Genomic DNA, 14,251 nt, shown 5'->3' with positions numbered 1-14,251 from the left:
CCATGAATTGAGTAAACTGATAACTTACCAGTCTGCAAGGCAAAGGACTGAACAATGGTTTATCTTCATCATTTAAAATTCTTTCTGAGGATTAAAAATGGTAAAGATGGTAAATTTTATGTTTTGTACATTTTATTACAAGTTTAAAAAAAAAGTAAAAGAAAATTCTTTCTCCCAAAAGCACAATATTGTCAGGTTTTGAAATCTTTAAGTCATTTCACAAGAATTAACTTTGGATAAGAAGTAAAAATGAGGAAATATTCCCTTAACTGACAAGAAGCTATAACCACCATTAAAATGAGTTCTCTGTTGCTGTGGTTAATTTATAAACTGTCAATCTAATATTCTGTCAGCACACTACATTTCCTGCTTCAAAGTCTTTATATTATTTGATATTGTTGCCCACATTAAACATCTCTGTTTAAATACAGGATTCTACACACAACTCATGTCAATGTATGCTTGAGATTTAAAGACACAACTCTGAATCTCTTACCTATGCTTTGGATGGTGTACGCACAACTACCCCAGCACATTATGGGGACACGGGGATCCTCTTCATTGGGATGAACCTTTAGTCCCACCTTATAAGTAGCAGTTCCAAATGTTGTTAGCATTTCTTTTATGCTTTCAGAATAAGGATTCCTGAAGAGAACATGTACAGGATTAGCTCAAAACAATGTGCTCACATCAATCAAAGGGCTGTTTCTTAACAGCTATTTTCTATGTTGGAATTGAACCACTGAAACTACCTAAAGATAGTTGTATGAAAAGGGGGAATGAAAGACATGCAAACGGTCCCTGCCTGAGAGGGGTTATGCTTTACTTGGGTTGGCAGCAGTGACACACAGGCCTGAAAACAAGGTATTAGGGTGAAGGTCTACACACTGAACTATTGGATCCTGGACCTCTTCCCCATCTCAAGAACATCAGCAATGTGTACCTACTGCCATAGATTTTAGTTTCTCCAGTGAAGAATTCTCAGGAAAAGCCATTTTTACACATTGACATTTGGGGGTCCCAAGTGAAAGACTGGCGGGGGCCTGATCACCTCGTTGTGAGGCTCATAGGTCAGCAAGCTCCAACCTGCCCACCAGGTATCCAGTGAGCTTCTTAGTGCCTTGTTCTTGAAGTCACCCAAGGACCAATAAACATTTAAGAAAAGAATCAAACATCAAAGACATAAACACCAAAACAAACAAGCAGAAAAAAGGAACTCAGGGAAAATGGAGACAGGGTAGAAAACAACCAATTTATTAAAAAATTAGGGGACTTCCCTGGTGGCACAGTGGTTAAGAATCTGCCTGCCAATGCAGGGGACACGGGTTCGATCCCTGGTCCGGGAAGATCCCACATGCCGTGGAGCAACTAAGCCCGTGTGCCACAAATACTGAGCCTACGCTCTAGAGCCCACGAGCCACAACTACTAAGCCTGTGTGCCACAACTACTGAAGCCCATGGGCCTAAAGCCTGTGCTCCGGAACAAGCGAAACCACCACAATGAGAAGCCCACACACTGCAACGAAGAATAGCCCCTGCTCGCTGCAACTAGAGAAAGCCCGTGTGCAGCAGTGAAGACCCAATGCAGCCATACATACATACCTACATACACACCTACATACATACATACATACATAAATAAATAAGGGGATCAGTCCAAGAGGGCCAAGAATGAACTAACAGTAGGACTACCTCAAAGAATGGAAAAACCAAGAGGAGAAAATTATCTAAGGAACAAAATAAAACATTCCCCAAACTGAAGGATATGAATCTTCAAAGAGCCTGTTGAAAACGTGGCGAAATGAATGAAGACTCACATACCAAGGAGTATCAGAGAAATTTCAGAACATGGGGAATTGATGAGACAATCACAACAGTTTCCAGAAGTAATAAAGTTACAAAGGAACAGGAATCAGAATGGTGTTAATTTCTCAGTGGATGCTAGAAGTTAGTAAACACTGCCTTCAAAATCTAGATGTAAAGTTACTTCTAACCTATAATTCTATACCCAAACCATCCATCAAGCATATGGATATAATAAATGTATTTTCAGACATGGAAAATTTAACACCCAGGCACCTTTTCTTAGGAATCTGCTGAGAGATGCAACATGAGGGAGTAAATTAAGAAAAGGAGGAGAGGACTTCCCCAGTGGTTAAGATTCCGCACTCCCAAAGCAGCGGGTGTGGGTTCAATCACTGGTCAGGGAACTAAAATCCTACACACCACAGGTGCGGTCAAAAAAAAAAAAAGAGAGAGAGAAGGATACAAGATCCAGCAAACAAGAGGAGCAGGGCTAGGGGAAGTCTTAGGGTGACAGCTGTGCCCTGTCCTGATTGGCATGGGAGGGCAAAGGCTATGGGAGGAGGGCTCCAGGAAGGAAGATCATCTGATGAATCTAAGCACTGATAGCTACTGCTAGGCATCTGACAGGTCTATTGCAATGTTTAGGGGAAAAAAAAGTATTATATACATAGAAAACCAAGTATATGAAAAAAAATAAGGTAATTATTAACCACAGGAAAACAAAATGTATAAGAAAGCAAATTTACCACACAACTTATCAGTAGAAACAATTATAATGTAAAAACTGACAAATGATTTAACCAAAAATTGTGAAATAACTCTATAGGTGGATTGGCGAGGAATAGTGAATAGGGTAGAGGTCAAAGTTGAATCCTAAATTACTAGTCAACAGGAAGATACTGTTTAAAAAAATGATAAATCAAGACACAGCTGATTAAGCATTTTAATTGGAAATATGGAAGTACGTAGCAGAAGAAACCAAATGACAGGACTGGGGATAGGGAGGAGGAATGTGAGAGGCACAGCACTGATGTTCTCTCTGTTTAAGCCCTCCAGTAGTATTTTTACTGAGTAATTTAGTATTTGCCAGGCACAGCTTCCAGGTAACGTTAAATGTATTGTCACTTTATAACACTTATGAGGTAGATATTATTATCTTCCCTTTACAAATGAGGAAACTGAGTGAGGTACAGAGAGGTCAAGCAATTTGCACAAAGTTGCACAGCTTATAAGCAGTGGTGCTGGAACTGAACAAAAGCAGTCTAGCTCTAGAATCTGGGTTATACCTTGTAACTTACTGGCTATGGGTAAAATTAGGCTGAAAACACTCTGGTTTTGGTCCTGAGTTACTAAGAGGTTGATGGGACCATAAACAGAAAACAGAAGTCAGAAGGAAGCATGGGGTTTGGTGGGGGAGCTGAGCACCTTAGGTTTAGAAGTACTGATGAGGTGTTGTCAAGGAGAGCCAGATAAAGGGGTGTAGGAGGGAGTCAGGGACATAGACTAGGAGAGGTTTGTGAGAATTAAACATGCCATGTAGTTCTTAGGTTTTTATCAATACACCTGCAGTAAATATTCTTAAGTCTCAGAATTCAAGATCAGTGTCCTATAACATTTTGCTCCCTAACTTGACAAATGATATTCTTACTAACTGCTGACTTAATTTTTCATTTCAAGTGGGCCAAATTTAAAAGGAATAATATACTCACTTAGGATGAAAATCAGGCCTAAATCCTTCAGGGAGCTGCAATTCATCCACATTTTCTAAATTCTTTGATAAGGCAGTATCTACAGAAACGAGCATTTTATACTATTATTCTTTAGTCCACAATATTTCTATAAATTTCAGTCATAAATTTCATTCTAAATTTAGGTCAAAGAAATTTTAAAAAATGGGAAAAATTACCATTAATGAAAACCAGTATAATATACATTCAAAGCATGAGAAACACTATTGCTCTGGATGACCTAGGTACCTTTTTCGGTCACCTGTGCTTCTCCTCAAAGTAAAGCCACTGGAATGTAGCTAGGGAAGGTAAGAAAAGGAAGAGTATGCCGTTTTGTTTCCTTATAAACCAATGGTATAAATTCTGCTCAGACTGCTTTCCCTCAAGGTCGGAAGTGCAGTGCACGTCTATCAAACTTGGGAAGCCTTTGGTAATGCCAACAATATAGTGAGTCAGCCCACAGAGAATAAAAGCCAGCTCTTCCATACTCAGTTACATCTCCCCCACCCCCAGAAGCTCTTCAATAAAATGGGGGAGTAAGTGAGAAGTATTTATCATAAACTTCACATGAGCTTGTGTGTTTTCAAGGAATAAGGAGTAATATAGCAGATTCAAATTTAGTTCATTAAGACAAAGAAAATCAGAGAAAGTCAAATTTTAAAGTGAGAGGTTTCACTTTTAAAATATTTTAAAACAATTTATTCTGAAACTTTATTTCCCAATGGTTTCAGACGTTAGGGGAAAATGAAAGCAGGTTATCAGAACTTACTAGGAGTATTTTCTTCTTTCCTAAGAACCTGTAATGCTTTTATTTGCTGAGATATTGTTCTAATCCACTGAGTCAGATTTGGCTGGTCTGAAAAATGTAACCTGCTAGAAAAGATTATAAAGAGTGTTTAGTATTCTGTTGCTGCTTAGTTTAAGATACAAAAAGACTCCTTAAATGATCACAGGTATATTTTAGACACACTTCAAATATTAAAAAAACAAAAAAACAATAAAAAAAACCTAGGGGAAAATTTGTTGCTTTTTAAGAAGTCAGAATAGGTATTTACCAATGGAAATGAAAATACATTATTCGTCAATATGATGCTGATAATTATTAGCACCATATTGAATTATCTGTCAAATATTTCACTTTTTTGGTACTGGAATTTATTAGTATTTCTTAAATATCACAATCACCACACCACGGACAATATTTATTGAGTGCTTATTATATTGCAAGCCCTTAGTTATGTTGTAAGCATTTTACAGTATTATATTTAATCCTCAGAATTTTAATGAAATAGGTTATATTATTGTCCCCATTTTACAGATGAGGAAACTGAGGTTTAGAGCTATGTTACTTGACTAAGGCCATATATGGGACAGATGTGGCATTCAAACCCAGCTATATCAGACTCCACAGCCTGTGTTCTTTTAACAAATGTGCCATAACTGACTCTCCTGGGAAAAAAAGCAAAACCTGAACCACAAAAGTGATTGTTTTCTCCTTACATGCAGAGAATTCTTAATCTAACAATGACTAATTTCTTTACCAGTTCAAATGCAGGTATAAGTCAGCACCATGCTTTTCTGATTAAAATGCATGAGCTTACATGCACATCTAATGGTATTTTAAGAACACTGTGTGGTAGCATAGACTAAGATACCATGGTTTTAACTCCTAAAATTGAAGAGGAAAAAACTGACCCTGCTTTATTTAAACCCAAATAGTAGCACAGAAATAAACAGATGATTCATATTCACAAAACTCAAATTAGTATTTGTGAATGTAAGACAGATACCATAAACTGAGTAACAAAGGTCAGGTTTGAAGAGGAGACACTATCAAATTCATATCTGAAATGAGTATGTCTAATACTCCTATTAACTAAAAGTGCACTAAAAATTATGAAATGACAAAAACTTTGCATTTAAATACACTAACAGATTTTCACTTTTTGGCCCAATTTTTGAATTGGCCAGTAAATTGCAAAAAATTATATTTAATTGTTAGTATGTTAAAAAATGTCAGTTTGAGCTGCCCCTTCTCCCCCATCAATTTACTGAGCATCTCTTAAAACGTATGAGGGAGATATTTAAAGTGGGGTCTTAGAAATAAAGGAGACAGTTTTCATGAACACATGGGAACTTTATATCCTTTATAGTGCTAACAGGTGACCAAGAAACAGTTAAATTTTAGCCTGTTCCTTTCTAAAAACCAAAATCATATTTCATAGGTCAGCTAGAAGAAATAACTAAATAAAAAGTTTGGAAAGTACCTGGAAAACATTATGCATTTACCTAGAGTGAGCTCCTCACCCAGCTGTTGTTTATTATTTCATTACCTTCAAAGGAAACGTTCTTTGATATAAAGGTTTTATGAGCCAAAACTTACCTATTAAAAATATTTCTTGGAGGAAGCAGCAGAGGAATAACAGTATTACTCAAGCATTCACAAAGGGGACAAAGGAATTCTCCATTTTCTACATCATAGCTTGTATGTAAGCGTAATCTCTGTTGCCTTCGCTGTTCTTTAGCTTGAACGGAATCAAAATACCTTTACAATTAGAAAACATGAGGTATCAAAAACAATGGTAATTTTTAAAAATGAGAGCCACAAGCTTCAACATTTTAAATAATTTGTTTCCACAAAAAAAAATCTAAAAATTAAAATCTTGAAATGACCTGAATTATTATTATTATTATTATTATTATTTTTTTTTGCTGTATGCGGGCCTCTCACTGCTGTGGCCTCTCCCGTTGCGGAGCACAGACTCCGGACGCGCAGGCTCAGCGGCCATGGCTCACGGGCCCAGCCGCTCCGCGGCATGTGGGATCTTCCCGGACCAGGGCACGAACCCGTGTCCCCTGCATCGGCAGGCGGACTCTCAACCACTGCGCCACCAGGGAAGCCCACCTGAATTATTTTTAACAGTGATATTCTAATTTTGAGTTGTTGTAATTATCAAAATGGGTTAAGAGTTCTAAAACAGGAGAATCAAAAAAAGACTGCCTTGCAAACAATCATTCAGAATGTAGCATACTTCTTGGTCCCAGTGCTCTGCGGTTACTCCCCCAGTGCTGGTGACTACTTACTAGGGGCAGTTCATAACAACTCAATGAGCAGAGTACTAGAATAACAGCACTGATTTGTTGGTTCTGCGGAAGCATAGAAAGCACCAAAGTAGAATAAGTTATCCCATCTTAGCTCAGGGAGCCATGACAATCTTAGGAACTAACCAGACAAGCGCTAGCATCTTCAGAATCAAGAGTTGTTCACCCTGGACCCAAAGAAAGACATATTTCTAGGGTTTATACCACTGTAAAAATCCTTTGCTTCATCTAGTCTTAGATCCCCACATTAAAAAATACATTTGATATACTATGAAGTTTCTAAGTCACTCCTTTAAATGTAATGACAAAGCAAATTAATTTTGTTATTTATTAGGCAGTAATACGGAGTTTTCTTCTTCAAACATCTTCAGTTCTTTCTCCCTTTTTCTAGAATGGAATTTCCTTTATTAAAAAATTTAATTTTGAGCCTTTGGATAAGCTTCTCTTGACTAATATTAAGAATATAAATTACCTTTGCCAACAATGGGCATGCATAATGTGCCCACAGCTACCAGTATGTGTTCCACAAGACAGATCAGGGTGCATGAATAATGGATCATATTTTTCTGCATTATAAAACAAACAAAAAACAAAGCGAAAAACTAAGCATTTAATATTCCTATAACAAAGGTACAACTTTAAACAGTGAAATCCTTACTAAGGACCTGTAAACTTCAAATGAAATGCTAGTTTATTCCTTTGACTTGAGATGCCAATAATTTATGCAAGACCCCGGATTATTCAGAATACAGGACTCTCTAATTTTCACTACCCTGAGCAAGTTAATGAAACATCCCTGAATTGTTAACTGAAACCGGAATCCCGTATTTAAGTACACCTAATCTTTTGAACATTTCACATTTTCAGGGCACTGAGAGACTCCTATTCCCCGAAAATGCCCTGAGCCTGAGGTAAAAGGGATATTCTTCAGGGAGAGGTCTTTAATACCTTCAGGGCAGCTGGGTCACAATGATCTCTAACAAAAAAAGATGTCCTGGCAGTAGAGGAGAATCTGCCTAAAGACAATCATGCAGAGACTAGCCATAATTACTATACCAGAGTCAAAGCTGCAGCAAAATATCTGGGACAGCAGCCCAGACCAGAGTAAGGAAAAATGGGCAATTCAGACAGTCTTCTGCTCTGGTACTAATTTTTTATATTTAAAGGAGATGAAGAATGAAGACAAACATAAAGTGGGTAGCTGGCTTCTTTGGGAATTCTTGGAATTCTCTACATAAATTAGTATAATCTTAGAAATTCCCTAACATTAAATTACTCAAGTTTCAATTTGCTTTATATAATAGAACAGTACAAATTTCACAGCATAAAGAAAATCTTTTATGATATAAATTGTGAAAGCATTAAAAAAATCCACTTATAGCCAAGTACTAAGTACAATTGGTGACTTTATCTTCAGCCTGGAATAAAATTTGTAAATCGCCTAGTACAAATGATCATTTCTTAAGGTGAAGCTGACCAATGTATCTTAACTAGGGTGCTTGAGAGCCACACTGTGAAGACTTTCATTATAGAGAAAAGGCAAACTTACCAGTGGTCTCTCAAACCTCCTTCCAATCATACAATGTGAAAACCACTGGCTAAATAAGTGCTTTGGAAATTAAAACACAGTTCCTACTCTCAAGAAGTTTAGTGGTATCATTGAGGCATATGCACACATAAACAAATGTAAGAGTAGAAACATAAAAGTATCTGCGGTGGACACAATAAGGTGCAGCCCAGAAGCCCCTGCAGGAATGAATGACTTACTCCCTCAGCTGTTAGAAGAGGGCACTCAACTGTTATCCCTCTTTAAGGGACTTTGCTCAGGGTCACACTACTTTGATCAAGGTCACACCTCTTTCCAGAGGTAGGCCACAACCAGTCACTGATCAGTGTCAGGGTATAAAGACCTAGCCCCCTTGCCCCAACTTGGGACACCTCTGAAGAGCCATTCAGCTCCAGAGATCCCATGGGGTTGGTTAAGGTCTTCTGGGGACTGCATCATAGCTCAACTTCTCCCTTTGCCCAAACCTGCTTCCTTCCCCTCCATTCCACAGATGTTGATCCCAAGATTCTCTTGAATAACATCCTGCACTGCATGGTAATCTCTATCTCAATAATCTAAATGAGAATCTGGCTCAAGGACAGCTTCTCACAGGGGTGACTCACACCACTGTTCTCAAGGGATTCCACCCTGGATCTATCTATGAGATAAAATAATTATGGAGATAAAATAGTTATTGTTATTTAAGTGTCAACTAATTATTGGACTTTACAAATGTGAAGAATGGGAAAGACTGTTAAGTACCAAAGTACTTTAATGAAACAAAGAACAGCTATGACGTACCTGGATCCTCAATGAATTTACTTCTGTTTTTTGATAATACAGTTGATCTCTGAACAAATGCTGCCAGGACCATTGCCCTGCTTTCCACCTTGACCTCTTGCTCTTCTTGACACAATATACAGGTAACAAATTGTCTTTGTTCAGGGACCCGAGTCTGTGCTGGGCCCAATGCCGTACGAGTCATATCTGAAACCACAGGGCTGGAATAAAAAGGTTAGGAGTATAATTAATGAGCCTAAGAAGTTTCTATAGAATCATAAAACAGTAGATTCTAGGTAAGTAGAAACGTATTTAAAACACGCAGTTTTTTGTTTTTTTTAAAAAATATTTATTTATTTGGCTGTGCCGGGTCTTAGTTGCGGCACGTGGGATCTTTGATCTTTGTTGAGGCGTGTGGATCTTTAGTTGCGGCATGTGAAGTCTTAGTTGCGGCATGTGGGATCTAGTTCCCTGACCAGGGATGGAACCCAAGCCCCCTGCATTGGGAGCGCAGAGTCTTAGCCACTGGACCACCAGGGAAGTCCCTAAAACACACAGTTTTGATGACTTGATTTGAGAGACCCAAGTCTTTCATATGTATCAAAACCATCTCCTTCAATCCTCATAGCAATCCAATATGCAACACATAAGCCAGACACGAAGTTAACTGAGCCCAGTGTATTCATTCTTTTATGAATCTCAAGGGTCTTCTGTATAACTTACATTTTAAGCATACATATGAATTCTCTTATCTAGTCAAGAGACATGCTCATAATCATATGCTAATAAACTCAGATTTCTAAGATTAAGTCCTCTAACTACGAGGCCACAAAATCTAAGTTATTCTATGATTAAGTGTACTTATAAAGAAAAAAAACCAAACATCTTCCTCAGTTGAGAACCATGGTCAAGAGTTTCAAAAATTGTGATTAATTTTTACCTATTATCAAGAACAGCAGAGATAGAGGCATCCAGTTCTAATGTCTGCTGAAAGAGTTCTTTGTTCTCATCAATAAAGTGCCGCTGCATCTCAGACATCTGGGCCATGATCTTTTCTCTGCGCAGTCTGGCAATCTCGGCTTTTCTCTTCCTCTCAGCTTTGTCTTTGTCTCTCGAACTCTGAAATTACGCTTCATTTAATTAGACCATTAGAGGCTAAATGCATATTTTTTCCCCCAAAGCAGAAACATCTTTATTGTAAATGCTAATTAAAAACTATTCTATAATCTCACTTTTATAAACAAAGAGCAAAGATTTCTTAATCAACCTAACATGTTAAAAGGAAAAAAAAAAAAAGGCAGTCCAAAAAGACAGCTACAAAAATATAAACAAATGGTGGCACACTTCTTGGGATTTACATGTTTGTGAATAATATCAACTACCAACTTAATGCAGATAAAGTTAATTATTTATAGTGAGCTTGCCACAATTTTTCAGCATTACCACACTTTACATCTTATACCTCTTCCATTATGGTTCCTTCTGTCTCTGCCACAGGACTGGTGGATGAACTCTCCCTTATCTTCTTAATAGCATTAAAAGTCTATGAAAAAAAATATCGTTATTCTGAAGCTATGAAACATTATAAAAATTTAAAGATAAACATTTAATATTTCTCACAAAAAGCAGAGTGATGCAGGAAATTTTACCTTTAATATCCACCTAATCATATCTTTGTGGACTTCTAGGTAGGGAGCATTTTGTAGCGTTTCCAGCATAGCTAATATGCTAGGAGAGTTGTTTGGTGCTTCACCAGGTTCTGAGGCAGAAGAAAAAAAGGGCACACGAACAACAGCTAAGACTTCATAGTGCTTATTACTATGCACAAGAAGATAAGTGAAGTTGCTTATAACATTTGCCCATCATTTGATTACAGCTCAACTTAGAAATTTTCAATACCTCTCGAAATGTGACATATTTGTATTTTACAAACAAGTTGTTAACTAGAATGCTTTAATCATTCAAAACTGACATCTTACACCAAATGATTATCTTAACATAGCCTGTAGCAAAATTAAATAAAAACCCAGCTGAAAGGTCTACCTGAGATTTTACAAGTCTAAGAAAATGAATCAGGATTATAGGAGTCCATGTGTATATTAACATGTATCTATTTGTTTTGACCTTTTCTTTAATGAAAACCTAGATTCAAAATAAAACAAATTTCTTCCTCTATGGATTGCTTTTTTATTTTGAGAAAAAGATACAAAAGTCCATTACTCTCAGGAGTACATTTAATCCAATATTAGCTAATTTAGTTTTATAGTTGGAAATATCCAATTATTAATTTTCTTGATTTAAGAAACATTTCTGGCAAAATATTACTCTTTCCTAAAGAGGGTAAGAGACCAAACTATGTGATATTTAAAAAAAAAATGTAATTTAATTTAATTGTTATTTTTTTGGGTGTGCCACATGGCTTGTGGGATCTCAGTTCCCCGACCAGGCTCTGAACTTAGTTCCTCAGCAGTGAAAGCTCCGAGTCCTAACAACTGGACCGCCAGGGAATTCCCTGAACTATGTGATCTTTAATATTCTTCCAGATCTGAAATTCGGTAGCTGTGGATTAGGGATCTGACTCTAAATGGTTTGTCTTTTGTTTGTATGTATGTATGTATGTATGTATGTATGCATGTATTTATTTATTTATTTATGGTTGCACTGGGTCTTTGTTGCTGTGTGCAGGCTTTCTCTAGTTGCGGCGAGCGGGGGCTACTCTTTGTTGCACTGCGCTGGCTTCTCATTGCGGTGGCTTCTCTTGTTGCGGAGCACAGGCTCTAGACGTTCAGGCTTCAGTAGTTGTGGCACGTGGGATCAGTAGTTGTGGCTCGCGGGCTTAGCTGCTCCATGGCACGTGGGATCTTCCTGGCCCAGGGCTTGAACCCATGTCCCCTGCACTGGTAGGTGGATTTTTAACCACTGTGCCACCACAGAAGTTCCAATAGTTTGTTTTAATTATATAAAATGTTTTAAGAGAAATAGGAGGACTGTCTAGAGAAAATGATGATTGTTGAAAGAAAAAGAAAGAAGCAGAAGAGAACTGAGATCAAATGAAATTAGGGAGTTTTCTATGTGGTTATCCCAAAGTAAAAAAACTGCAGATAAAGAATGTACAATAGATACAATGTTAATGTTAATCGATAGAAAGAAACACTGGCAGAGAAAAGAGCTGGGAAAGGCTGGCACCCAAGAACATAGTCTTCAGTGGGGAAAGACAGCCCCCCCTTCTTCCTCCCAGTGGGCAAAACGGGAAAAATAGAGATTTAGCAGCAACCAGGACTATTCCTCGTCATCCCCCAGTGGAACCTAGTATTCTCACAGACATTATCTTTTAGGAAGAAATGGCAGAGAACACAATACTAAACAAAGTTACAGAAATACTCCCTTGCAATCAAGGAATTCAGAAACTCCTATTACACCACCACAAATTCATTTAAGCATCTCAGCAAATCATTGTTTGCAGGTCTGGAGCAGGTAAAGTACAAGATGAGCCTCAGACACCTTTTGTGCCAGAAAGCAAGGTGGTGCTCAAATACTAATGGGGTTGGGTCAAAAGGACACAGAGCCAATTGAACAGACTCCCACTACCCAGAAGTGGAATAGTTTGAGCATCAAAAGGAGTACTGATTATAACTGACTATAAAACACTGAATAAAAAACCCCATGAGTAATATTAAAAAACAAAAGAACCACAAAAAAACGTAAGCAAACAAAAAAGATACACAGTTGCCACTACTTCAGGTACCTATTAGAACAACTGCTTATTCTGAAAATTAATAAAGGAAACGTTTTTATTTAGAGATGAAATATTATGACATCTGAAAACAAATGGTTAAGGGAATTCCCTGGCAGTCCAGTGATTAGGACTCTGTGCTTCCACTGCAGGGGGCCCGGGTTCGATCCCTGGTTGGGGAACTAAGATCCTGCATGCTGTGCAGCACAGCCAAAAGATAAATAAACAAAAAACCAAATGGTTCAAAAAAGTGTTCAAACATAAAGCAAATATAGCAAAACACTAACTACTGAATCTACGTGGCAGGTATATAGATGTTTACTGTACAACTCTTCCAACTTGTCTGTATGTTTGAAATTTTAATATTAAAAAGCTAGAAAAATTATTTCTTTGGTCTTCTCAAAAAAAGTCACATTACTTTATATAAAATGTAATCCTCTATAGCTAATTTTCTTATTTTCATTACTTTTTATAAGATAATAGCAACAATTTAAAAGTGAAATCCTAATAGCAAACTCTGTGTTATTAAAAGTATATACTAGAGTTTAAATTTATGTGCTATACTGATTTCAAACTAAGGAATCCTCATTACTTTTTCCTGTTTATGAATTAAAATTTATGTTTTTAAAGTATGGGTAGGCCCTAAGTATTTTTATAAAAATGTATCAGGATCTGATATAGTACACAGGATCTGATATAATACACAGGTGAATACAGACAGTCTCAGAAATTTGGATTCAATATAACCTACTTAAAACTTATATGATCAAATAAAATAAGTTATACTACATTTAAAAATCACGAACATGTTGAGTTAGTTTAGTAAAAACTGTACACATACTCGATATCTTCTGAGTGAAGGTAAACGTTACTACATGCTCCTCCATGATGTTCTCTAAATGCTGTTTTTCTTCTTGTAGTGCCATTCCAATTAAATGTAACACCTGAAATACAATATGTTTTGTAACTTTTAGTGAAATAAAAATCAAGTACATATTTTTATAAGAAATAAAAAAAAATTCACTATTGAAAAAAGATAAACTATTAAAAACTAAGTGCAGTAAAAAATAATTCGAAGTACCAATTTTCATGAAATCCAAACTCTAAAGTTCATTTTCTAATAAAGAATTCTCAGCAAGAAAACAAAAATTTCTATTTCAGCTAGGAAGAAAATTCAATTGTAAATTCTTAGGGTAAGTTAAAATTACTAACAGCTGTGACCAGCAATCCATATAATTTTCAGTTTTATTCCATCCCTACACTACAGTCTTAAAAATCACTGATTCTAAGAATCAGTGGCCAAATAATTAGACCTGAAATCATCTATCATGCAATGATCTAATCTATAATACTCCTAGTTCAATTTCTCTAAGGACTAAAAATCTTAATCATCTAAGAGACACACTTTTATCTCTAATGCCATATCATTTATAAAGATGTTCAGCATACCTCATGAAAAATTCCTTACTAGACTTCTAAGAATATAACTACACTAATCAATTTGCACTTTTATTGTTCTTTATCCTGCTCCCCAATTTTTGAAGGAGATAATGCATG

At 36.7% G+C, this 14,251-nt stretch overlaps 1 protein-coding gene across 2 annotated transcripts in view; it reads right to left on the bottom strand.

The window, feature by feature from the left end:
- Positions 1-14,251, bottom strand: part of UBR2 (ubiquitin protein ligase E3 component n-recognin 2) — a 115,039-nt gene that overhangs the window by 22,302 nt on the left and 78,486 nt on the right. For both annotated transcript variants that reach the window (XM_007458219.1, XM_007458218.1), the window contains exons 26-36: positions 13,536-13,638; positions 10,611-10,720; positions 10,424-10,504; positions 9,902-10,080; positions 8,983-9,182; positions 7,108-7,201; positions 5,917-6,078; positions 4,303-4,406; positions 3,516-3,594; positions 497-645; positions 29-84 (exon numbers count right to left, since the gene is read on the bottom strand). In XM_007458219.1, the coding sequence (XP_007458281.1) occupies positions 29-84; positions 497-645; positions 3,516-3,594; positions 4,303-4,406; positions 5,917-6,078; positions 7,108-7,201; positions 8,983-9,182; positions 9,902-10,080; positions 10,424-10,504; positions 10,611-10,720; positions 13,536-13,638 (1,317 nt within the window). The remainder of the gene's footprint in view (positions 1-28; positions 85-496; positions 646-3,515; positions 3,595-4,302; positions 4,407-5,916; positions 6,079-7,107; positions 7,202-8,982; positions 9,183-9,901; positions 10,081-10,423; positions 10,505-10,610; positions 10,721-13,535; positions 13,639-14,251) is intronic.

This window comes from Lipotes vexillifer, unplaced genomic scaffold (assembly GCF_000442215.2).
Source record: "Lipotes vexillifer unplaced genomic scaffold, Lipotes_vexillifer_v1.1 scaffold4, whole genome shotgun sequence".
In the NCBI taxonomy this organism is placed as follows: Eukaryota; Metazoa; Chordata; class Mammalia; order Artiodactyla; family Lipotidae; genus Lipotes; species Lipotes vexillifer.
Note: the sequence above shows the minus strand (reverse complement) of the source record. Positions and strands in the feature narration are given on the sequence as shown.